This window comes from Camelus ferus, chromosome 28, assembly GCF_009834535.1.
Source record: "Camelus ferus isolate YT-003-E chromosome 28, BCGSAC_Cfer_1.0, whole genome shotgun sequence".
In the NCBI taxonomy this organism is placed as follows: Eukaryota; Metazoa; Chordata; class Mammalia; order Artiodactyla; family Camelidae; genus Camelus; species Camelus ferus.
In genome coordinates this window covers 7235193-7259129 of record NC_045723.1, presented here as the reverse complement: position 1 = coordinate 7259129, position 23937 = coordinate 7235193, and the positions used below count along the sequence as shown (strand labels likewise).

General features: G+C 54.8%; 4 protein-coding genes across 10 annotated transcripts; 2 read left to right on the top strand and 2 right to left on the bottom strand.

Moving 5' to 3' along the window:
* The first annotated feature begins 369 nt into the window (after window positions 1–369).
* On the top strand, window positions 370–7114 carry VAMP5 (vesicle associated membrane protein 5). Of its 2 annotated transcripts, none has more exons than XM_032469500.1 (3): window positions 370–488; window positions 6049–6186; window positions 6669–7114. In XM_032469500.1, the coding sequence occupies exons 1-3, from the start codon at window positions 486–488 to the stop codon at window positions 6876–6878; spliced, it is 351 nt and encodes a 116-aa protein (XP_032325391.1). In that variant the 5' UTR covers window positions 370–485; the 3' UTR covers window positions 6879–7114. The 2 variants fall into 2 exon arrangements, with proteins under 2 accessions (XP_032325391.1, XP_032325392.1); XM_032469501.1 differs by lacking the exon at window positions 370–488 and adding an exon at window positions 4314–4443.
* A 1855-nt stretch (window positions 7115–8969) lies between these two features.
* On the top strand, window positions 8970–11012 carry RNF181 (ring finger protein 181). 4 transcript variants are annotated; one of them, XM_006183610.3, is made up of 5 exons: window positions 9121–9276; window positions 9919–10049; window positions 10231–10340; window positions 10528–10602; window positions 10874–11012. In XM_006183610.3, exons 1-5 carry the CDS (start codon window positions 9191–9193, stop codon window positions 10931–10933), a joined length of 462 nt encoding a protein of 153 aa, XP_006183672.1. In that variant the 5' UTR covers window positions 9121–9190; the 3' UTR covers window positions 10934–11012. The 4 variants fall into 4 exon arrangements, with proteins under 4 accessions (XP_032325390.1, XP_006183672.1, XP_032325389.1 ...); XM_032469498.1 differs by lacking the exon at window positions 10874–11012 and adding an exon at window positions 10685–10865; XM_014558317.2 differs by lacking the exon at window positions 10874–11012 and adding an exon at window positions 10682–10865.
* A 653-nt stretch (window positions 11013–11665) lies between these two features.
* TMEM150A (transmembrane protein 150A) lies at window positions 11666–15997 on the bottom strand. Of its 2 annotated transcripts, none has more exons than XM_032469495.1 (8): window positions 15849–15997; window positions 15143–15323; window positions 14642–14689; window positions 14214–14300; window positions 13524–13591; window positions 13065–13192; window positions 12664–12841; window positions 11666–12433 (listed from the first exon to the last, which is right to left on the bottom strand). In XM_032469495.1, exons 2-8 carry the CDS (start codon window positions 15205–15207, stop codon window positions 12192–12194), a joined length of 816 nt encoding a protein of 271 aa, XP_032325386.1. In that variant the 5' UTR covers window positions 15208–15323; window positions 15849–15997; the 3' UTR covers window positions 11666–12191. The 2 variants fall into 2 exon arrangements, with proteins under 2 accessions (XP_032325386.1, XP_032325387.1); XM_032469496.1 differs by lacking the exon at window positions 15849–15997 and adding an exon at window positions 15489–15683.
* A 2233-nt stretch (window positions 15998–18230) lies between these two features.
* On the bottom strand, window positions 18231–23679 carry C28H2orf68 (chromosome 28 C2orf68 homolog). Of its 2 annotated transcripts, XR_004315782.1 has the most exons (5): window positions 23453–23679; window positions 23246–23364; window positions 22233–22384; window positions 21391–21868; window positions 18231–20600 (listed from the first exon to the last, which is right to left on the bottom strand). XR_004315782.1 is itself a non-coding variant. In XM_032469497.1 (4 exons), exons 1-4 carry the CDS (start codon window positions 23557–23559, stop codon window positions 21746–21748), a joined length of 501 nt encoding a protein of 166 aa, XP_032325388.1. In that variant the 5' UTR covers window positions 23560–23679; the 3' UTR covers window positions 18231–21745. The 2 variants fall into 2 exon arrangements, 1 of the variants encoding a protein (XP_032325388.1); XM_032469497.1 differs by having other exon boundaries at window positions 18231–21868.
* Window positions 23680–23937: the final 258 nt, after the last annotated feature.

Here is a 23937-nt window from a genome sequence, read left to right as displayed (position 1 = left end):
TGCCTAGCTGTTCACTGCATTTCCAGCGCCTAACAAAGGAGGGGCAATCGTGCTCCTACAGGTGTTTGTTGAATGAATAAATGACACCTCCCCAGGTAAACCCGATCTACCTGATGTTGGAGGCAGCTCCAGAGAGGACCTAAGCCCGGCTTCAGAGCCCGCTCCACTATGCCCATTTCATAGACTGGGGTCCTGAGACCCAGACCTGGGCCTATGCTGCCGGAGCGGAGCCCCCACTTCACGAGGCTGGGGAGTCGGCCGGAGACTTGAGCGGCGGCCCGCGGAGAGGCACCGAAGCCGGATCCGTCACGGTCGCCGTCGCCGGCCGCTTTCGATTTGCCTGAGTCTTGGTCGCTGCTCAGGGGAGCGCGCCCCCCGCCCCCGCCGGGCCGGCCCCGCCCCGCCCTCCGCTTCCTCCCGGGTCCCTGGCACTGCAGCCGCTCGCGGGCAGAGGAGCCGGAGCGGGCGAGGCGGCGGCAGCGGCGATGGTGAGGGCCCGGGGCGGGGCGGGGCGGGGGGCAGAGGGCAGAGGACGGCCGTGGGGGTGCGAGGCGGGAGTCCGAAGTCCAAGGGCGGGGGCGTCCTCCGGAGGGGACGGCGGCGGGGAGCGGGACCGCGTGGGACCCTCCACTCCCCACGCACCCGGGCAGGGAAAGTGCGGCGTGCGCCGGTCCCGGCGGCCCCGCGCCGAGTGAGCGGGACTCCGGCTTCGCACTTGCGGGAGTCCGGTGATTACCAGCACTGGCTTTGGAGTTAGACTCCGGGCCGAGATCCTGCTGGTGGCCACTTACCCGCTCTGTGACCCCGGGCAAGTCACTTAGCCTCCCTGAGCCTCCTTTTCCGCATCGTGAAGTGGGGTCAGCAATACCGGCCTTGCTGAGTCCTTGGGAGGTTAAAGGAGACACAATGGCAGAGACCCGCCTGGAGCTCAGAAAGCCTGCTCCTGAGAAGTGGTGGGTAAAACGATGACCTTTCCAGCCCTTCTTGGAGCCGTGAGGAGCCAAGTCTGGCCCAGGAGTTGGAAACCTGAGCAGAGGGCGCGGTAGAGGATATACCAGCCTGGTGGCAGGGTGGTGGGGGGCAGACTCCTCTAGGGAGAAAGGAAGATGTTTACTTAGAAAGTTCCACTGAAGTTATCAGACAGGGGCATGGCCTGACTCCCTTCTAACCCCTACCAAGGGACAGATTCTTGAGTGAGTCATTCGTCCACTCCTGCTGTAGACTCTGGCCTCTGTCTCCACTTGCCATCTCCAAGGCAAAGGTGTCAGGAACAGGTGGTGCCCCTCCCCTGGAACTCGTGGGAAGTTGGGCCCGGCAGAAGCAGGCTTGGTGCTTTAAGATTCTGCCACGGAAAAGCCAGCAGAGAGGTGTGATGGATGTGTCCTGGCTGAGGGTCGAGATGCCTGGATGGCCTCATCTCCAGGGAACTGGAGGCAGGAAGAGGAAGCGGGGCAGGAAGGTAGCACTGAGCTCTAAGGCCATGCCAGGAAACTGAGGGAGGCCCGCAGAATGGGACTGAGCCCAGAGCCCACTTCCCAGTGTGCAGAGCAAGGGATCAGGCAGGGGTAGGGTGGACAGCCAGCTGGACCTTAGCACTTGGCCAGAAGTGGAAACTCTTGAAATGAAGGCAGAGGTCAGGGTAATTTGGGGGCGAGTGGTACTGGAAAACTCTGGGACTCTCACAGGTTCATCTGAGACAAATAGTGGATCAGAGCCTGGGAAGCATACATTGATTTCTCTCTTCTACCCATCTCCTAGCCCCCTCCCTTTGTTCTTTCTCTCACTCCTGCCCCTTTGTCCATCCCCAGCACTGCCCCTTCCTTCTTTCCATCCACCTTCCCTACCTGGTCCATCTTTTTTTTTAAATTATTATTATTACATTTATTTATTTAATTGAAGTGTAGTTGATTTACAATGTTTCAGGTGTACCTGGTCCTTATTCCTTTTCTTTCTTTTCTCCTCTTCTCTGACTCATTCAATTAACAAGTATTTCTTGGGCATTTCCTTTGTGCTAGACCTGGTGACTAGTATGGGGGGTAGAGTAGGAATAAACTAGTGATGGGAAAGATAGAAATTGAATGGGTAATGACTTGAATTCATTCATCTTGTAGATGGTCCTCTCTCATGCACTGTCCAAAGAATTTGGGTTTTGAGCCAGGGGACTCCCTTGTATGCACACAAGTTGAGTTGGCAACATCAAAAGGTCTGGTGAGTCTTCAGCCAGCCAGCCAAAGCATTTGATCTCCTTTACCTACATCTAGTTTAGCACCGGGGTTAAGAATGTGATCCTTGAAGTCTAAGTCGGTTCAGTTCCCAGATCTACTTACAGGCTCTGTGACCTTGGATGGGTGATTTAACCCCTCTGGGCTTCAATTTCTTAATAGAACTGGAATAACAGCACTTTCCTCAATGGATTGTTGTGAGGCTTAAATGAGATAAAGTGAACAAACAGCTAGCCGCAGAGTGCTTAGCTCAAGAGTACGTGCCCATTGAATAGCAGCTGTCATCACGGTCAAGATGTGAAACCTTCTCAACAGCCTGCAGCGCCTGATGGAAATAAACTGGATATGAGTTATCAAAGGCCCATGTCAAGTTCTATATTTAGGTTAGAAACAATTAAGTGCACAAACTTGCAGTAAGGAAGAGCTTGCTTGGCTATGTATTTTGTAAAAATATCTAAGCAGTTTTATTGACCACAAGTATTGTGTAGTTCCTGAGATCTGACAGCTACAAAGAATGCTAGGGTAACTTGGGCTACAGCAATAATAATAATAGCTATTATTTACTGAGCATTTAGTATGTGTCAGGAATTGTGCTAAGCCCTTTATTTATAATAGATCACACGCCTTAGCTTATGTTATGGGAGATATCATTGTCCCCACTTTATAGATGAGGAAGTGGAGGGTCAGAAAGTTCACATCCCGGTCTTCAGTCACTGCAGGATTTGAAGGATGCTGGAGCTGCAGCACAGAGCCTTGCTTTTAGGCTCTGAGGTCAGGCAAGTGCTGACCCAGGAAGAAGCTGACACACCAGGTCGCTGCCCAGGTCCAAGTGAAGACACAACAGTGACAGCTGGATAAGAGTTTTGTAAGCACTAAACAAGAAAGAGGGGAGACAGGAGAGTTTTGGTAAGGGAGGTTTTTGAGAGCTTTGTTTTCAGAGAAAGCAACTTATTTGGCTTGGAAAACCCTAAGGGGGGATTTGAGAATCAAAGAGGGGTATTCTGCATACAGGTAACGGTCTGTCCGTTTCCTGTAACTAACACCCTTTGCCAGCAGTGCTGCCTCCACACCCCCCCAAACCCCGGAAGTCCTCTTTCACCCTCCCTTCCTCTTGCCCTCGCTCCCGCTCCCCGCTAGCCTGCGGGACACCTCAGACCCTTGCCGATGGCACTTTTCTGTGCCTTCTGGTGGCCTCTCTTCTTGAGTTTTCTCACCTCCATGCCTTCTGGTGGCCGCTCGTCTTGAGTTTTCTCACCTCCATTCTCTTTTACTACCAGCAGAGAAATTCTCCTGAAGTCCCTCCAGGCTCAGAAACCTACGCTAGCTCTGGGTCCATCCTTCCCTCCACATAAGCTTCCTCTTCTTGGCTTTTACTGCTTTCTCAATTCCCGTCCTGCCCCTTCCATCCTTACCCTCTGCCAGACTGTCACTGTCCCGAGTATGTCTCTGTCTCTCTGTGGCACGAGTGTCCGAGCTCCCCCCTCATCCCCCATCTCAGGAACCCCCTCTCTGTGGGCAGCTCCGACACTCACTGTTTGTATCTCACGCTATAAACTCTTTTCTCTGACTGTATCACGTATGTCTTTCCCCAGGCCTATAGTGATCCTTTTAAGAACAGGCACAGTTCATTCAGAAAATATTTTCCGCACGTCCACTGTGTGCCAGGCACTCTGCCGAGTTCTGTGTGGCAGGAGGTGGCGTGGTCTTGCCCTCTGGCCACTTACCTCCTTCCCCACCACGCAGTTCTCTATCTCAATCACTGTGCCAGCAGTGACCAGTGCATACGGTGTCCTTTTTCCTCTGGTTGAGTGGGGCCAAGGAGGGCCAGAGACTTGAACCTGGAGGCCTCTGTGTTCTTTTAGGCGTGGGCCCATCTTGGCTCTGGACAGGCCTGGCTTCGCAGTGAGGGAAGGAGGCTGCAGCTTGCAGCAGGAGGCACAGCCAGGTCTCTTGAAGAATGTGACCCAACACCACCCCGTGTTGGAGAATAAGATAACAACAGCTGTAGGGTTCAGAGAAGAAAAAATAATGTCCTGCATCCCACCGGCCTCTAGCAGTGATTCTCATTTTTGACTCTTGGTCCATTCCCAGGTTTTTGTGTTGGACTATTTGAATGTGAGGAGGGCTTGGACTGTTTGAATGTGAGAGACTCCAAATAATGAAGACTTGTTGAGGAATATAGCAGCCATGATAGTAGTGATGACGGTTGACTCAGGAAAAGGTAGAGATGAGTATACGGCTTCCCTGCTTTCTTCATTCTTCCTCCTTGTTCCCCTGGTACTGCTTGCCCCAGCCTGTGAGTGCGCCCCTCCGTCGTGGTTTGCTACCCCCCTTCTCAAAGCAGGTTGCTTTTCTAGTTCATGGGTAAATATTGGCCTACTTGGGTTTCAGATGCCTGCCCCTCCAAATTCCTGCTGGGCTAGATAAACACCCTGGGATAACAAACTTGAGAGTAACAGTTGCATTTGGATATGCTATAATGCAGCTGGCCCACTCACTGAGTTCCTGCAGTGGTCAGCACGATGTTGGGCCCCCAGGCACTGGCCTCTGCCCTCCTGCTGGGAGCCTGTGGTCCAGTTGGGGAGGTCAGACTCATATACTGAGAATGCTTGAAGGTTGTGTGCAAGGCAGCTGCACAAATCCTCAATGAGGATTCTTGCCTGAGTAGGAGGTGGCGCTCTGTGACCACCAGATCCCTTCCCTTTCTCTGGTTTTAAGTGGAATTCAGTCAAGTGCCAAAATGTCTACTGCAGACAATGGGCAATATAGTCTGGCAGGAAAAGGAGCTTGGCCCGTGTTCTGTGGGGAGGAGATGAGAGCAGGGCTGGGCTGTGGGGGACTAGGCTGGGCAGAGGGAGTAGCTGTGGTTTGTTAATCCGCTGGTGTTCATCTCTCTGACATGTCCCTGGACTTCAAGCTCTTACTAGGGCCCCCTGCCCTGAGTCTCCCGGTTGCCTGCATCCAAAGCCCAGTTCCTTTCTTGCTTGGGACCCCTGCTTTCTTCTTCCTCCTGTCCCCTCAGTCTCCCTGCTTGGATCCTGCATCTCCCATCCCAGTCCTCTGAAATGAGCTGGGTTCTTTTGTCAGATGAGGCTGGGAAATCAGAGTAGGTCTCCTCTGTGTGAGGTGGAACCCAGAGAAGATCTTGGCCAGCCGGAAAGCTGGAGGCCAGGGACCAGGAAGGCTGAGGTTCTCAGGCAGATGGAGAATCATCTTTGAGCACTGATGTGGGAGCAGGGTCAGGCCAGGAGGCAGAACTGGCCTGACCAGTCAGAATCCTGGGGAGGGCGGGGAGGGAGATCTGATCTCAGTTTGTGTCTGTGGGGTGAGGCAGAGGCTATAACGTGTGGTGGTCCAAAATTACCTCTCTAGCTCTGTGGGGTGGAGCTCCTCCCTGTCTGCCTCTGGCCAAGTAGCTTGGCTCTCTGTTCTTTGCTGCCTCCTTAGGCCAGTGGGAAGCCATAGGGCAGGTGTGCCTTGAGTCAAGGCCAACCTAGAGCAGGTGAGCAAAGTGTCTGCTTTGGAAGGTCCCATCTGGGGCCACCTTAGAGGAAGCTGAAATGCTGGAGGTCAAGGCTGATCTAGGACCTGCTGTGATAGGTAAGGGGAGGAGCCCAAGGTGAGCCACACCCCCCGGCAGGCTGGCCCTTCACTCTGCACATATCAGACCCTTCCATGAAAGATGCTGTTCCCCTTACTCAGATACTACACGTGTGTACACACACACATACACACGCTGTGGGGGCAAGGGGGTCTCTAGGTCTCAGGACCAGATGAGGGCCAAATGGGGGCCTTGTGTAACCCTGACCTTGGGCTTGGTGCACAGGCAGGGAAAGAGCTGGAGCAGTGCCAGCGGCAGGCAGATGAGGTGACAGAAATCATGCTCAACAACTTCGGCAAGGTCCTGGAGCGTGACGGGAAGCTGGCGGAGCTGGAAAAACGTTCAGACCAACTCCTAGATATGGTATGAGGCCTGGGGAAGCAGGGTTGGGGGAGAGACTAGGAGGGGCCCTCAGAGGGAGCTCTCAGGCTGTGCTTAGGGTCTCCAGGCCACTTGGGGGCCTGAGGCTCACCCAAGGGCCAGTGTGGGGTTTCTTGAGGCACCCCCCAACCTAGCTATGCAACAGGTAGGTAGGCCTTATGCAGTAAGAAGGCCTTGGTTTGAAGCTGTGGATCTTCCTAAAGGCTGAAGACTAGCACTGTTAACAGTAGGGAGAAGCGGGATGGTGTGTGAGCCCGTAGGAGTGCGAGTCAGGGGCTACACCAGTGTCTGAGACCAGGAGTCAGGCTGGGGGATCCCAGGGAAGGCTGTGTGGAGGAAGGGAGCAGACAGGATGGGGAGGCTGCGGGAGGAGACTAGGCCTTGCCAGGGCAGGGCTGGAAGGGGCTGGTTCGGGGCTCTGGGGAAACACCCAACTCACACCTTATGTCTGGGGGTGTCCACAGAGCTCAGCCTTCAGCAAGACAACCAAGACTATGGCCCGGAAGAAGCGCTGGGAGAACATCCGTTGCCGGATCTACTTGGGGGCGATCGTGGGCGGCAGCCTGGTCATTATACTGATCGTGCTGCTGGCCGTCTTTCTCTCACTAAGCAGCAAGAACAGTGGTGCCCCACAGGCCCAGGGCGCAGGTGCTTCCTCAGGGCCTGGGGACTGACCCAGCTGGGCCTGAAAAAAAGGCCCAATGCCCACACTGGCTGGTTTTGGTCTTCAGAAAACCCTGGCATTTGCTCCCATCTGAGCCACCGCAGTGAGCCCAGAAAGGCAGCCCCAATTTGTGCACCTTTGTTATCTCCTATCACACCACAGACTGGCCCTTGAGGCAGCTTGCTACACCGGCCATGCCAGACCAGCCCCATCTGGAGCTTAGTAAAAGCTGCTGTTTGGTTAAAAGCTGGTGTGTGTGCATGTGTATGCGTGTGTGTGTTTGAAGGTTTCCAAGTTGGTTCATCTTGCTCTGCCTGCACTCCTGGGGCTACTTAGAAAGTCCCAAAGGACTCCAGTCCTGGGAGGTGGCCCCTTCCTCTCCCTTCCTGACTTGATCCAACCCTACACAGACAGATCCTTCCAGAGTGCAGGTGTAAAGACACAACAGCCCCCCAACCAAACCCTTCAACCAGTGCCTCTGAGAATGTTCCCCTGAGAATGAAATCTATTACTTTTCTGATGTCTTGGGATGTTCAGAGGACCAGTGGGACTCCAGATGGGATGACAAAGAGGAAAACACTTCCAAAATGTTTATATTACAAGGCTCTCACCCTCAGAGAGACCTTTGACCCTTGAGCACCTCTTCTCCAATCTCTCCGCCCACATTCTTCCTCAAACTTTACACCAGATTGTAGGTTGTGGGTGGGGGATGGGGCAGTGCGTGCAGACGGCTTCCTTCCACGGTGCTGTAATGCAGAGTCACAAAGGATGGCCTGGAGTTTGCCCTGTAGGAAAGAATTTGGGCTTTTCAGAGCTCTAGAATCACATACAATCAAGCAGATAGTGCCTTCAGGGTGCCAGGAAAGATCACTGGGTAATGAAAAAGGCCATGGAAAAAGGAAAGGCCCTACCAAGACCTGGGAAGCAGGGCAGCCACTTCCTGGGCTATTTAACATCTCAAACTCAAGTATGGGTGGGAAGGGGAATTCAGGGTCAAGTGTGTAACAGAAGCAGCTCCTTGTGAGGTGGAGTGAGGGTTACTGGCAGAGAAACAAGAACAAACCCTTAATTTGTACGCAACTGTACCTGCACAGAGCCGGCTACTTCCGCTAGGCTCATTGTTACCTGCCTTTCCTGGGAAAGATGGAGGAAAGCACATGCCTGCACTTTGGTCTGCAACACCACTGACAGGCCCTGTGAATTCAGGCAAGCCACTTCCGGTACTTGGGGTTTACATATGTTAAAAAGGGATAGTGATACTTAGCTCCCAGGACAATTGTGGGGATTAATTACACCATACGTAAAATATATATCAATGTTATAGTTCTAGATGCCAAATAAATGGTAGCTGTCATCCAAATCATTTAATGTAGTGGTTCTCAACCTTGCCTCACACCAGAGAATCACCTGCAGAACTTATAAAAATACCATGCCCAGGCAGGCCTAGATCAGTTAAATCAAAATCTTTGAGGGTAAGTATCAGACGTGGTTTTTGTTTTTTTTTCCCTAAAGCTACAATCCCGCCTTCTTCTCGCTCCGGGAGATTATGGGTGGCGAGGGATGCAAACCACTTATTTAATTCAAGCCACTAGTTGTACAGAAGCTAGGGGAGAGGTTGAGCAATGGGCTAAAGGTCACACAGATAGTTCAGAGGGCTGGTAAGCCCCCCGATTTCCCTGCAGGGATCGTCCTCCTCTCGGTTGAGGAGGTTGCCCCACCCTTTATTATCGTGCCTAACACAGAAGAAACGAGCAGGAAATTTTTGTTTGTTTTGCGGGGGTCATGGAGAAGTCAAGCGACAAGTCCTGAATCAACTAGAGCGCAGCGGGTGCAGAAGTGCCCGGCGGGGACGGGTTAGAGCAGCGGGAAGCGCCCTGACTCCAGGCTTCCCTAGGCTCGCAGAACTCTTGAGCCCTGGGCCAGCGCCTCCCTCTTTCTAAGAGGCCGCTAGCATCCGCACTGCCGAGACCCTCTTGAGCCGCAGAGCAGATCGAAGACCCCCTAAAGCCCGGACACTTGGCATTTCAGGGCTCTAGGGACGCGATCTACAAGTCCCTCCCAGGAATTTACCCCAAGCTGGGACTCCGAGGCGAATGTTGTCTGACTAGCCCCGGCTCCTGCCATTGGCTTCAGCCTTTTGTCACCTGGCTTTTCTAGCCAATCAGAGGTGAGAAAATTAATACTTCCGCTTTCGGTGGCTACTGTGCCCGCCTCTTGGATGCTCTGATTGGTCGTCCTCCCTCACCTCGCCAGTTTATTGGCCAGCCCCGCGAGGCCGCAGTCCAGCGGAGTCCGAGGGCTGTGTCAGACTGCTCCGCTGCCATGGCGTCCTACTTCGATGAACACGACTGCGAGCCGTTGGACCAACAGCAGGATGCCCGAACTAACATGCTGCTGGAGCTCGCAAGGTGAGTGCGCGGGGCTGGGAGGTAGGGCCCAGGCAACAGGTTTCTGGGCTGAGGCTGGCTGCAGAAGGCGGATTATCTGGGGTAGCGGATCCTGGGGAGGACGGATGAATAATCTGGAGTTACTCCGGCGGTAAGATTCGGGGGGAAGTCGATAATTTGGATCATCCGTGAGCAGCCTCGGCCAAGGGGATGCTGGGAAAGACTGAAGGTGGAGAGTAAGGGGAATCGGGACGGTAGGGCAGTGGACTCTAGGAAGTACAGGAGTAGGCGGGTCATGGGGGCGGGGTAGAGGCCGTGTGGGTGTGAGTAGGTACATTAGGAACACCAAGCACGGAAGCCACACAGCCACTTGGAATCTGGCTTTACTAGGTCATTCCTCCGTGGCCTAAGTAACTCCTCCTCTGAGCTGCTGCCTCCTGTGTAGAATGGGTATAAACAGCCTGCGTGCTTGCGGTTGCCGGATAGCAGCTGTAAGCCATTTCCCACTGTGCTTTTTGTCTACTGAGCACTACGAGGGGGTAGCTATTAGTACTGCTAGTTGGGCAGAGTATTCATCTGTTAGTTAAACCTAGTGGATTGTGGGGGCAGAGAGAAAGTTTGTTTGTTTTTTTTTTGGTCCTGAGCTGGCATCCTTCTTCCCAGGTCACTTTTTAACAGGATGGACTTTGAAGACTTGGGGTTGGTAGTAGACTGGGATCACCACTTGCCTCCACCTGCTGCCAAGACTGCAGTTGAGAACCTCCCCAGGACAGTCATCAGGGGCTCTCAGGCTGGTGAGAACACTAATTCTTTCCACTGTTTGGGGCAGGTCTGCCAGACCCACATCATCTGGAGCCAGACTATGGTGTGGCCTCTCAGTTTTCCAGGCCAGGTTGGGGCAGGAGTATCCTTCAGGAGCGGGAGCTGGGAGGTAGGGCCTATAGCAACTCTCCTGATCAGCACTCCCTCCTAAAGAGCTCAAGTGCCCCGTGTGTCTTTTGGAATTTGAGGAGGAGGAGACTGCCATTGAGATGCCTTGCCATCACCTCTTCCATTCCAACTGCATTCTGCCCTGGCTGAGCAAGGTACTGACTGCGTCCTTTCTCCCAGCACCCCCCCTGCCCTGGGCCCAGTTTTCTAGACTCTTTCTGTGTATGGTCTACTGGGAGAATCAGAGACAGGAGAGGAGTAGGGGTGGGAGTTGGGAGCCGGGGACGGATATTAGCTCATGAAGACCAGACCAGGGCTGGTACACTGCACTGCTTTTCTCAGACAAACTCCTGTCCCCTGTGCCGCCATGAGCTACCCACTGATGATGACACTTATGAGGAACACAGACGAGATAAGGTAGGGGCTGGGTAAGTGGAGGGGGTGGTAATGGGGCTCCCTGAGTTCTTATCCTTAGTGCTCTCGTTCCCCACCTCAGCAGGCCTGAGTAGGCCTCACGGTCCCTGACTCTGGCCGCCTTCCCAGTGACTTTGCTGAGGAGCCAGAGCCTTGGCAATGAAGATGTTAGGGGCCTGAAAACAGTGAAAGCCAGCCTCACGATGGCTACTCTACCCCTTGACCGACAGGCCTTCAGGTATGGCCCATGCCCAGCACACTTTCTTTCCTTCAGGCTCGCAAGCAGCAGCAGAAGCACCGACTGGAGAACCTCCATGGAGCCATGTACACATGAGGTGGATGGGGCTGAGCATCCATCCCCCACAGCATCTTCCTCTTGTGCCTCAAATCTCATTAAAGGTTTCTTTACCCATCCTGCGGCTGCGTTGCTCACAGGCCTGGGCAGGGGCTCTGTACCCTCCACTCTGTCGACCGCTCTTGGGGAAGGTGGTCCTGAACTGCAGAGAGTACCAGGCTGCGGATCCCTGCCTGCCAAGCCTGAGGGCAGTAGAGCCCAGGTCAAGAACCCAGCCACTGGACCAGCCAGGGCCTAGGCCCACGTGTCTGTGGTTGGCAAGTAAAATGTGTTAGGGCCTGGCATTCAGTAGTTGCTTAAAGATGGTAAAGAAAAACTAGTCAACATCTCCCTCCCCCTGCAATCTTTAGTCAACCTTAGAATCCCAGGAGCTTTCTTTAACTTCGCTGCAAAAAATCACTTCTAACATTTGAAGTCAGAAGGGACTTGCAGGTCCTTCCTCATATCCCCTGCTATGGAGTCAAACGTCAAAGCAGACTCTGAGCAGGGTAGGAAGTGTGAAACGGTCAGGTCAGCTCTGCACTATTTAAAGGCCCAGAAAGGGCTTCAAGCCCTTGAGGCGGATTTGGACAGCACTTGGCGTCCCTACTCAGAAACAGCAGCGGGCACTCAGGACCTCCCTGGCGGGGCAGGGACTTCTTCACATCCTTTGCCTAGAGAGAGCCGTCCTGGATCAGGTCCTCTCCAACTCTCCAGAACAGACTACAAACATGCAAATTAGAATTCTTTTAATAGATATAAAAAAAAAATACTAAAATACCCACGTGGTTCTGCTGTGTTATTTGCCCTAAAGAAAGGGGGCAGAGCGAAGAATCCCAGGGCAGCTCAGTGGACCCAAAAATGGGCCTTTCCACTGACTAAGAGTGCTTACCCCTGCCCCCCAACTTTCTCTCTCTTGCTGTTCCCAGCCCCCAATTCCTGCAGCAGGAAACCCCAGTGGTCTGGCTTTGGCACTGGGGAGTAGAAGGCACCTGAAGGGCTGGCTGGGTGAATGAGGATACGTGACCTTAAAACGTAAAAACAACACTGTGGTGTGGGGAGCGGGCTGTGCTCGGGCAGTGCCAGGGCCCGCTCCTCTATGGCACAGGTGGGTGTGGGATGGCCACTCCTCCAGGAGCGAGGAAGCCTGCGTCCCAACAGAATACTTTCTCAGGATTGTTTTTTGGTACAAAATAAATGCAAAGGAGCGACAGGGTCGGGGAGCTGTGGAGGCCGGACCAGCCATCCTCCCCAGACCTCAGATCATGGCAACGCTCTCAGGGGCACAGTTGAGGTGCGTGGAGGCGCTGCTGCTCCCGGAGGACTTGCAGGCCCGGCCGGGGGCAGGCTGCAGCGCAGCCACCAGTGTCTCTGAGGAGACTGCCCCGAACTCGTAGCTGAAGGTACCGTAGAAAATGAGGAGGTCGATGACATATACCCACTCACACAGGGCTGCCCCGTGCTGCAGCTGGGAGCTCTCGTGGATGAAGAAGACACCATCTGGGATGGGGCTAAGGAAACGTTCAGTAGGATGTGCAGGAGCCTGGGGACAGCCTTTCTGCTCCCCAGGTATATGACTAGGCTGGGGCATAGGACCAGGCCTCGCCTACCGGGAGGGGAAGCAGAAGACCACACTGGGCAGGGGTGACCGCCCTCCACCCCCTCATCTTGGGTGGGAGGGGCCCTGGGCTACAGGAGTTGTTCCTGGCTGCCCTGTCCTGGAAGGATACTGAGGATCAGAGTGACAAAGGCGATAGCTGCCAGCAGGATCCGCAGGTAGGCCACAGCCAGGTCCTGGGGGGCAGTGGCCCCATGGTAGGAGAGGGCACAGTGCAGGCAGACAAAGAGCAGGCCGGCGGTGAAGGCCACGCCAGTTCCCACGTAGTGCAGAGACTTAGCGTGATCCACCTGGGCCCAGACGGGGCTGATCTGTGAAGCAGCCCTACTCCCCACCCCCTTCACACCACCTGTCCTCCCCTCTTCTCCCATCTTTCCCTCCCAGGCCCTCCCGTCCCCACTCCAACCTTGAGGGGCTGCTCCTGCCACGAGTCAACCCTCAGGAAACGGAGGGCCCCTGCAGACAGCCCAGCCCTGTTAGGGGGAGTTCAAGAGGCAGCCAGGCGGGGCACACCTGAAAGTTGCTGACTACCACAAGGCCCACGGCGTTGGTGCAGCCTGTGATGAGCGTCGTGGTGTTAACCCAGGAATGACGATTCTGCTCCAGGAGCTGCCCATAGCGCAGGAGGCAGATCAGGGCCACTGGGGGAGGAGAGCACAGGTGGGGCTGGCAACTTCCTCTGGCCCTGACCCGGCCGGGCTAGCCCGCCAGCTTCCCCCCAGATACACTGAGGGCCGGAAGGGAACAGAAGGGCAGGCGGGGAACTGGGCTTCCTCAGGCTTGGGGCAGCAGGGTGGCCGTGTGGGAGCCAGCCTTTGGCCTTCGAGGAACAGGAGAGAAGTGGCCAGTCTAGCCTTAGCGCTTAGTGGGGTGGGCTGGGCGAGGCCAGGGCTTCCTGGGCCTTTCTGGGGACTGGGTGTGACAGTGGGCTGGACTGGGCTGGGGGGGAGGGGTGCTGAGAGCACAACTCACCCATGAAAGCACCCATGTTGCCAATGAGGCTGAAGAGGCAACTCTCTGGAGGGTATGTGCCGCACTTGCTGAGAGGAGGGGGCGAGGACAGAGTGAGGCAGGGGCCGGAGCACTGGAAGGCCCCCGTTCTGGCCCACCTGCTCTCCTGTGCCTTATCTGCGCCTGTTCCCCAGCAGGCAAGCCACTGATGTGTGAGAAAGGCCAGTGTCCCTCACAAACACTTGGCCCTAGGCTGGCCGCACCCATCCCCTTCAAGGCAGAGCTCGTGTGTATCGGGTTAGGGAATGCCCAGGATGGCTCAGCAGACCTCGAGACTCCTTGGACTCCCTGAGACTGGCAAGGCCTGCAGCTAGTCTGGCTTTCCTTAAGCCAGAACCTGGGCAGGGCAATCAGAGGAGCCTGAACTTAAATCCAGGTGCCTCCACTTACAGCTTAGTGACCTGGATGGACAACATAGCTCGGTCTCAGTTTCCCTGCCTATAAAATGGTGAAACAACAGCTGCCTCAATGCTGGAAGGATTAAATGGCCTTATGCATGTAAAGCATTCAGCACAATGTCCGGCACATAGTAATTGGGAAGTAGTATTGTAATTAAGTGCTCTTGAGAGAATTATTATTCCTGTGACTCAGGGACAGGCCTTTGCTTGAGGGCCTTGTGTCTCCCTGACCTGCCTGGTTTCTAGGCCTTACCTGATGAGGGGGACATCATCCAGGGTACAGCAGGTCTTGGGGCCCCCTGGCTCAGTGGGGTCAGGAGAGCAGGATTCGTTGTAGGACCTGACAGGCAGGACAGAGAGTAGACTAGGGGGGAAGGGGTTCCCCCAGGCCCTTGGCCTGTAGCCTCAGGCTGCTTGGAGACCACCCTCCCAGACCTCCCTCGGCAGGGGCAGAACAGGCCACTTCCCAGGGCCCGCCTGAGACAGAAGCCAAAGGGGTGAACGATGGTGAGAAGCAGGTAGGTGGGCACGAAGCCATGCCTGGGGAGAGGCAGGCGCTGCCAATGTCAGAGAAGAGCAGTGAGGCCCAGTGTCTCCATCTGGCTCGAGGCAGCCCCGGCCCAAGAGGAAACAGAGATGAAGGGAGCTTTAGAGTGAAGCTGTCTGCAGAGTGCGCCATACCAGTTCTCCACGGGGCACACGTGGTGGTTCATCACGGCCATGGCATACCTGCGGGAGCACAACTGTCACCTGGCCCCCATGACGCACCCAGCCTGCCCCCGCTGACTCTTCTCCTTTGGTTCTGCCCTGAATCAGCCTTATTGTCTTTGCTGGGGACTCAAGCTGGGGTTGGCCCTGCAGCTTGACACTACACTAAAACCCACTGCATGGCCCCAAACCACAAGACCTCTGGAAGTTGCCTTGGCTAAAAGTCTGTCCATCAGGGCCACCCTGCTGGACAGCAGTGGTGCCAGCTTGTCCCAAGGGGCTGTGTGCCCAGGCACTAGGCCAGGCTTTGGAGGCAGCCAGAGTGACCCTGGGTACCACCTGGGAGCCTGCAACAGGACAAGGGACTTTGTGTGTGCCATGAGGCTCCTGTTGGGTCCTGGCTGGGCCTCGTCCCTCCTCAGGCTGGGTCCATTTTGTCCCCTAGTTACCTTCCCCCTCCCCCTCTTTACTTACACAGTCCATAGGCCAGTGATGGAGAATGCTGACAGGCTGACAGGAAGGAGGATCCAGGCGGTCATGAGGAAGGGAAGCCAGGGTGGTGGTGGTGTGGGGAGGAGGACAAGAGGTAGGTGGGGAGGAGGAGGTTAGCCCAGCTACCTCAGGATACTTGGCCAAAACCATCAGCTGCCCGGGCCTGGTGGAGAGAGACAGGTCAAAGTCCAGGGTCTACTGACTGGCCAAAGCCGCTGCGGGGGAGAGGAAGATGATCAACGCCAGATTTAGGGCTCCCGCTGCGGCTCTGAGCGCCCACACTTGGGGCTGCGCCCACGCCGAAACGTGGACACTCTTCGGCACCTACCGGGGGGCCTCCGCGCTCCACCCAGATGTTCAGATGCCGCGGGGCTCTAAGATTTGGAGAGTCCTACTCCCTCGCCTGAGGGTTCTGGGCTGGGAGAGGCTGGCGTCAGGACAGTCCAGGGGGCCACGCCAAGGGAAGCATGGGAAGGGGGTCCGGGGCCCGGTGGAGGCGCGGCTGCCCGCCCGCATCCACCTGACCACCGGCGCCGCGGGGAAGGGGCGGGTTCACGTGGGAAGCCCAGCCCGGCCCCCGCCCGCGTGGGCGCCCGGAGCCCACGCCCTGCGAGTCCGCTGGACCCGGGGTCCCGTGCCCGCAGGTGATCCCTGGAGGTCCCGGGAGAGGAAGGGGCCCAGTACGCACCTCCCCGAGCGCCCCGCCACCGCGCCCTGCTCAACCCCCGCGTGGCGCCGTCCCGGCTGCGGCCCTCGGAGCGGCCCTGAATGGTTTAAAGGGCCGAGCGGCCCCGCCCCCGGCGCCCCGGGCCGCGCCGCGCCGCCCGCCGGGACGTGGAGTCCGCGCCGGCCCGGCCCCGGCGCCCGCGCCCAGCCGGAGACTACAATTCCCGAGCCCCCGCGCCCGCCTCACGCCGCACAGGTGGGCGGCGCTTGGACTTCGGGGGTCCGGGGGGCGGGGGCGTGGGACCGGAGCGGAGGCGCCGACCCGGGACGCCAGAAGGCTAGGATGCCCGCTTGCCCTGCTCCTGCGGGCACCGCCTTCCAGCTGCCCATGTGAGTGTCATCGTGCACGTGGCTGGAGGGAGCCTCCCTGAACCCCTGGGCACATTTTGCAGCCTGGACTGGCCGACAGAGAGACTTCAGGGAGCCTACCTCTCTGTGGCGCCCGTGCCTGCCTCTGTTCAAGGCGAGGCGGGTCTGCAGAGAGGCAAGCACAAAGCCTTGGCTGTTGCTTAAGAAATTCAAGCGCCCTGGATTTGGCTTCTGCTTCCCTCGGCTCAGCAAACTCTGGAGGAGGGCTACTTTGATCAGATACTTTTTATTTTCAAAGGTACAAGTACACAGAGTACTGTCCAGAAGTCAGTGTCCAAAACATGTTTCCTGACTGCTGAGCAATTACTTGAAACAATATCCATTCCAAGTAGACACACATGGCCAGGTGTTGGTAGGCAAGAGACAGGAGAGGAAGGCGGGAGACCCGGAGCAGTTTGGGAAAAAGCAAACAGGGCAGTGTGGTGATAAAATACCCAATGGCTTACCAAAACTAATGTCAACTGAAAAAAATGAACAGCCTAAGAGTTGAGAATTACGTTTTATTCTGCAGACTTTCTGAGGACTCAAGTCTTGGAGGCAGCCTTTCAGACAGCTTTGAGATTGTTCAGAAGAGGTATGGGAGGAGCCAGGATATAGGAGTTTTTACATCAAAAACCAGATAGTCTGAACATTGAAAGATGACTGTTAACTAAAGAAAGCCAGACAAGATAATGAATTTAGCACTTTTCAAGGTAAGGGAAGGTTCGAGTCTGGACTCACTGAAGTCATTCCTCTGATTAGCGCCTTAACAATCTAGGGCCAGTAACCTGCTTTTCTCCATCTGGATCCCCTCAGGGTGCACAGTGGGGGGTGGCTGCTGGCTTGAGGGCCACAATGTCCTTTATTTACTGATATGGCAGGCGACATTCTTCGTCCACGCTTAATTGACCAAAGGTGCCCTCCTGGACACTCTGGATTAAAAGCAATACTTCTTACACACACCAGAAGTGTGCCTGGCATTCTAACCGGCAGCCCGGCATCTGTTGGAGTCCTTGTGAGACAACACTGGGGCTGAAAGACCTTGACATGAAGGAAGCATGGGCCCAGGCTGCCAGGAGCAGAGGTGCTTGAGTTTGGCAGCATTGGTGAGATAGATAATACGGAGAAACAGGGCCTTGTCCTGTGGGGGAAATGGGAGCAGATAAACTGGACAATGGCTTGAGGAAGGAGAAACACTTTTGGACCTAGTGGGAGGTAAAAATGGAAACAGGAAAACTGTCGGAAAGCCCTTTTCCAAACTGCGTCAGGACAAGTACTTAAAACAGGATTAAGAAGTATGGTTGTGCAGTGGTCGCTGTACAAGAATACCCAGCTGAAGGTCCAGCTGGGTATAAAAATCCAGTCCACCCCCTGCTGGCCATACTCTGCGCCCCAGGACAAAGGAGTGCCTTTTTTTTTTAATTTATAGAGAAGCACCACTTTCCTGCCCAGGTGTGTTCCCACTGGAGTAGGCACATTTTTCTCATCTGCCCGATGATGCTGTGAACTCTCAGCATTTCCTCCTTCATTAGAAGCTTTGCGATTCTTAATCAACACTTACTATACCCCACTGAGCTGGGTTTCCATTCCTCTCCAACCATCATCATGGGGAGGGCCTGAGCGGACCACTCAGGTTCTAAACTGGCTGTCCTTTCACCAAATGGTGGGCAAGACCAGCACTCCAGAGCCTTGACAAGGAGGCAGATTTTGGCTTAATATGGCCGTCTGAGTAGTCCCTAAAATAGGATGATTTTAGGCCCTTTATGGGTCACCGGTTGGGAGGAATTGCATTATCAGGTGAGAAATTGGACCAAGTGTCTTTAAAATTCCCTTCCAGCTCTAATGCCACATGAGTCTAGTTGTTATGCTCCCACCAGGACAGTTCTTAAAATAGGCAGAACTAGAAACAAGATTCCAAGTGCTGATTCTGTGGTGCTGAGTGGCTTCAGGGCATGTAACCTTCAGTTCCCTATGTACACAAGTGATTTCACAACTCTTGGCAAAAATAGTATGTTTATTGGTTAAAAACAATACTGTATTTGAAAAGTACCTTCCTTCCAGGATTTTCAAATAATTCGCACAATTCACTTTATTCATCCACACAGAACATTGGAAATGAGAAAACAGAAGAATGTATGGCTTTTTATACATTTAACACAACACAACTAGTGCAACCGGCCTCGCATTCGGGTGGCTCCAAGAAGGCAGAGGAGCCATTCACTCTTTTCCCTTCTGGCATCACTCCAGCTGCTGGGGAAATTTGGGGCGGGTGCCTATGGCTTCTTGGTCATTTGATTCCGCAGGGACAGGACAGGAATTCAACAAGGGAGCTTAAAACGTTTCAGACAACTGTCAACATTCCACGGTGATTCTCCCCAAAGAAGGCTCAGAGGTAGCAAAGCAGTTTGTCCTTATTCTTCTATCTGCAAAGGCCTCACTGACATTTGTGAACCAGCTGGGGATCCCGACCCTACCATCCACGGACCCTGCCAAATGCACAGCAGGCTGGATGCTTGCCATCCCAGAGGGTTTCTTCCAGCTCCACGGGCTGATCTCTAGATGGCAGTGCCCCTCAAAGTGGGCCATGCAGAGGCTTGTCCACAGGGAGAGGCATTTGTTATTGACCATGTTGGTGATACGAGCTGGCCTCCTACTCACTCAGGACAAAAAGCTTTACATTCTTCTTTTCCCTTCTTGCATTACATTCTTCAAAGACTTCCATGCTTGCCAACTGGCTGGAACTCAAGCTTTAGTGTTGACTCTCGCACAGGCCAAAGCCCCTGCAAATCCCAACTTTCTTCTATTTGTAACATCTCCCACTGCGGCCCAGGAAACACAAAGCCTTAAAACCCAAGGCTTACCCTCAGTAAGGGACGAACGCTGCATTTTGGGTGAACATGAGATGTGCCTGTCAGGCTACCAGACTTTCTTTTTCCCCAGCAGCTGGGAACACATCTAGTCAAATGAGTGTTGATTCGGAAGCAGCCTGCTGGAAGGCTCCAGCCAGTCTAACACTGTTGCCACTGCACCAAATAGCACATTGTCTTTGGGGCATCTCTAGAGCCTCTCAGAAATGCTCTGGAACATGCTCCTTGATGGCAAAATGCTGATTTTTAAAAAGAGCTAAAAGACATTGGGAGGCAAGGCTGGCAAATAAACTGGAAGGGACCATCTTGGACTGGGATGAGGTGTGGCAGAAGCAATGAGTCTGAGCAATAAGGCTGTCAGCGGGCTGAGGGCCATCACTAGAGAAGCATTTCAGACACGCCTGGAGCAACAGCAATCACACCACCAAGAGGCCCGCTTGGAAGGACAATGTCTCACTTAAGTACCAGGCTTAGTGCTCTATAGTCATGTGGCCTAAATTAGCTAAGAATTAGAATGCTTTCTTGAGTGGGAAGTACTTTATATGCACTTGATAAGCCAAGTCCCTCAAGAAAAAGTTTACAAGCAAGATGTTCCCATCAGGCTCTTACCTGTGAGTGAGGACGACGTGACAAACACACAGGATAGGATAGGTACCCACTTCTCACAAAACAGGGATGGGGACTAAAATTTCAGGGGCCATGCCCCCTGCCTCCTCTTCTGGTCTTGTTTCTAAATTCTCTTAAGAAATCCAGAACCAGGCCATCGAGCTGTGAGATGATGAATCCAAAAAGTATTTCTAGGCTCAGTAACTGAAGGTTCCAGGGAAACCCTATCTCCAAGTCAGAAGATCAGCTGAAGAGCTGGAAGACTAAAGTGATTGGTCCTCTGAGCTGCAGAGAGACTGGGGACAGAGCATGGCATCATCTCCTCGACCCAGGAGGCTCCGGAGCATAGTTAGTTAACTGTGTAAGTCAAAAGGCACTTCCAGCCTGGCTGACTGAGGGCAGACTTTTTCCTTTGAAAGTAGGACTGAGCCCAGGACTGGCAGGTTTAAGGCATTTAACCTTGGGCCGGCTCTGTGGGTCAGAAGCACTCCAGTCCCTGGGTGCCTTCACAACCAGGCCCCTCTAACTTATCCATCTCACTCACCTTCCCAGCAAGCTGTGACCTGCTGCATTTTCATGACGTACTTAAAGTAGCTGCCTTGCCCCATTTCTGAGCTGGTAGATTTTCAGGGGTGTAGGGCACAAACCAAAAGCGCCCTCGAGTGTCCTTAAAGAGAAAAGCTGCTCTGAATGACCAGCCACACTGATCTTGAGACCCTGATGTGAAGAAACCTCTGGCGCAGGGGGACTTTGGCCTGAAGTCTCAGTGCTCACAGGCTCACTTAAACCCCAGACTTCAAGTCACTGGGGTCAGGCCCATTTGCTGGAAAACGGAAGTGGCTTGGAACTGCAGTGCACAGGACTTCTTATGGACTTCAGCCTTTAGCCTAATCCTGCATTAGGAAAAATGTTCACTTAGGTGACAGCAGTGATATTCCTGAGATCCTCAGGGTCTCTTAAGAGTTTATATACTCTTGAGAGGTAGGAAAGGAGAAAGCACAGAGGAGGGGAAGGGCAAGTGACAGAATCTTGTTTCACTTCCTCTGGGGTGATGTTCTGCACACCCCCACCCCCCCCGACTAGGGTTCCAAACAGGCAATTATTGCTAATATTGAATTTCCCTTTGCATGTACGCTCAAGACTGTTACCACATTTGGAAATGCAGTTTCAAACTTGTGTTGGTAATTCCCTTTTAGCCTGAGCAAAAGGTGGTCTGTTCAGAGCTAGGGACAACTCTGGAAGCTGGAACTCTACAGTCTAGCCAAGGCAGGTTTTGTTGCAAGAAATCCTTGCAGTTTAGTTCCAGGATCATCTTTCCAAGTCCCCTTATCTAGACCCTGTGGAGCAGTGGGGTGTGAGAGAAACCTGCAAAAGCTGTGGAAGGGGAGGGAGCCATGATTGCAAGTGGGCCTCAAAGAAGATGCTCTCCCACTTGATTGGTAGCAGAAACACTGGGAGTGCTTGTCAGAAAGGTAGACCCTCCGGAGCCCCCCACGTCCAAAGTCCTGAGCAGCTGTAGGTGCATAGTCACGTTGGGAGGTGGGGATGGGGTAGAACTGATGGATTTGGAGACAAAAAGATGAGGGAAAGACAAGAAGAAACAGCTAAAAAGAAGATCTAGGAAAGCACAGACGGAAGTGAGCAGAAGCGTGGAATAAAGGAATTATAACGAACACAGCTCACAGAGCTGGGCGGAGCAGCGGCGGCCAGGTGTCCTGAGGCATGGGATCTCTGTAAGAAAGCAGCACGTTGGCAGAAGGCTTCATGAACCGCAGCTCTCTCTGGAGTCTTGGCTTCCAGAACATCAAGCCAACCAAACAGAAAGCTCAAAAAATTCCAGAATATTAGTCTGGTCAAGTAGGCCAACACAAAAGAAAGAATGGCTACAAGGGACGTGGCCAGGTATGGTTCCTGCAATGCCCTTTTCCTGTGACCGTGGCAGCTTTCGGTGGGGGTGGGTGGGTCTCAAGATCAGCCCAGACTGGTCCTGGCACCTCCGAACTAGGGGCCAGCTCCCTGGGCAGCGAGTCCAGCCTGGTCAGTGTCGGCTCTGGCGCTTTGCAATCTCCTCCTGGATGCGCAACTTGAGGGCCTCTCGCATGGGTGGATCCAGAGGCGTGTGTGCTGATACCTCCTCACTCACCTTTCCTGGGTCATCATCCTACGTGGAGGAAGAGTCAGGAAGCTCAGGGCCGGGCCTGTTCTGGAAAGGCGACCAGCCCTGTCCCTAGACAACACTCTCACAGAACTCCGTCTGACTCACAACTTCTTGCCAGTGCCTGTCATTTCCCAGGTGTCCCCTGTAATAGTGACTCTTAACTGGGGCCATGAGCCCTCCCTGGTGCCTGATGAGAATCACTGTGTCACAGGAGCAAGTGGTGCTCAAAAGCATCGCCCAGCAGTCTGTGCTCCCATGTGGAGCAGACACTTCCCACCGGCCCTGAGGAAAACAGTGGCTCGGGGTCTGGCAGTGATTTCCACCACAGCCCAGGACCTTCAGGCTGAGCTCTTTCCACCAGGCGTACCTGATACACGATAACTGACGTGATGTCTCCGCTGTCTGCCTCGAATTCTAAGCAGAAGAGCTGATGGCCAGGAGGCTCTGGCTCAGAGCCGCCACTACTGCTGCTTTCACCGGACTCCTCACAGTCTGGGTTGCTTGGGTGGACAGAGCCATCTGGAAGGATGAACCAGAGTGACAGGGAAGCGGGGAAGGCTGCTGGAGCCCCTGCCCAGAGATGATACAGGAACACACACTGTAAAGAAAGCCCCAATCTTCTTACACACCCAGAATGTGTGTGTGTGAAATGTGCCGCCCATCAGGAGTCCTGCCCCTGGACCAGCACAGTCCTATCACGCAGTAGGCACACAACACACATTTGTCTACAGCATTGGAAGACAGTGGTGAGGCAGATAGCACTCTCCCTCGGTTCAAATCCAGGCTCTGCCATTTACTTCTCAGAGATCTCAGATGAGTTACTAAACCTCTCTGTACCTGTTCTTCTGACTGTGAAACAGTTCCCTTGCTATGGAGTCCTCTGGAAAGTAAATGAATTAACGTGCATAACGTCTAACAACGCTTTAAGGGAGTCTCAACAAATTTAGTCTCCTATCTTAACTACTGTAATCTCTGGGTCGCAGGGAAGCTGGGGGAAAAGGCTATTAACTGGGTTTGGGCCTCAATCCACAATTATGTCTTGTTTGCCTAGTGCTGTGCCAAACTTTTTCTTCTGTTAGGTGGTGAGAATACGAAAATAAAGTATGGTGGGGCAAACCAGCAGACCACTTCTTGCAGACTCCCAGGTATGTCCAGCAATAGCGATGCCTAACTTGAACCCTCCCTGTTCTGCGGGGAGAATCAACTGGGCGGCGATGGGGAGCCTCGAGGCGGAGGTTGCGGGAAGGGACCAGATGAACTGAGCCTTGGGGGATAAGAAGGGTTTCTTTCCATATAGAAAAGAGGAGTGCGTCGAGGCAGAGGGCCTGGGGCCAGAGGAGCGCGGGGGCTCGAGGAGGCAGGCGGGGCGGGCGGCCTCACCTCGGTGGCGCGGCAGGTACACCTGCCGGTCGGGCTTTCGCGGCCGCGTCGGCGCGGGCGTGTGCCGCCTCCTCGCCTTCTCCTTGGCCGCCTGCTTCACCTTCTTGTCGTAGTCGTCCCTGCGGGGAGCCGAGCGGGAGTCAGGGGCGGTCGGGCCGGGCCGGGCCGGGCCGGGGGTGGCGGCAGCGGCGCGGGGCGGGGCGGTACCGAGCGAGCTGGTTCCGTCGGATGTGGTGCAGGAAGCCGTGGCTCATGTCGAGCCGCCCGCCGGGCTTGCAGCAGAGGCCCGGCCCGGGACCTGGCGCCCCTTCCATCTGGAGCCCTGGGTGCGGAGCCGCCGCCGCCGCCGCCGCCGCCGCCGCCGCCTCAACGGCTGCAACGGCGCTTCTCCCGCCGAGAGCGCTCGGCACCGCCCCGCGCTCGACTTCCGGCCCCGCGCCCTGACGTCGGCCGGGGAAGGGCCGGCCGGGCCGAGCGTCCGCGCGCGCGGGGTTCCCGGCGCGGGCAGGGGGCTGCGAGTGGGGTTGCGCCGTGCGCGACTCGCACTCCCCCGGAGGGCTTTTCCTTTGTGACACACCGATAGGAAACCAGGACTAGATACATCCGAAAGTTCAGAAAACCACAAAGCACCCATCACACCGCTCAGCCTTCGGTGCGGAGCTTTCCCGTCCTGTTTCCTGTGATGGGCTGCC

Bases quoted from the DNA above. Each gene is read 5' to 3' on its own strand.
- VAMP5 (XM_032469500.1), top strand. The intron at 6,187-6,668 runs GTATGAGGCCTG...GGGTGTCCACAG, and splicing joins CAGACCAACTCCTAGATATG to AGCTCAGCCTTCAGCAAGAC.
- RNF181 (XM_006183610.3), top strand. From the start codon at position 9,191: ATGGCGTCCTACTTCGATGAACACGACTGCGAGCCGTTGGACCAACAG. The intron at 9,277-9,918 runs GTGAGTGCGCGG...CCTTCTTCCCAG, and splicing joins ATGCTGCTGGAGCTCGCAAG to GTCACTTTTTAACAGGATGG. The intron at 10,341-10,527 runs GTACTGACTGCG...TGCTTTTCTCAG, and splicing joins TTCTGCCCTGGCTGAGCAAG to ACAAACTCCTGTCCCCTGTG.
- TMEM150A (XM_032469495.1), bottom strand. From the start codon at position 15,207: ATGACCGCCTGGATCCTCCTTCCTGTCAGCCTGTCAGCATTCTCCATC. The intron at 14,301-14,641 runs GTATGGCGCACT...CCTGCCTGTCAG, and splicing joins GTGTGCCCCGTGGAGAACTG to GTCCTACAACGAATCCTGCT. The intron at 12,842-13,064 runs GTGTGCCCCGCC...GTCTGGGCCCAG, and splicing joins TGGTAGTCAGCAACTTTCAG to GTGGATCACGCTAAGTCTCT.
- C28H2orf68 (XM_032469497.1), bottom strand. From the start codon at position 23,559: ATGGAAGGGGCGCCAGGTCCCGGGCCGGGCCTCTGCTGCAAGCCCGGC. The intron at 23,365-23,452 runs GTACCGCCCCGC...GGCTCCCCGCAG, and splicing joins CGACGGAACCAGCTCGCTCG to GGACGACTACGACAAGAAGG. The intron at 22,385-23,245 runs GTGAGGCCGCCC...TCATCCTTCCAG, and splicing joins GTACCTGCCGCGCCACCGAG to ATGGCTCTGTCCACCCAAGC.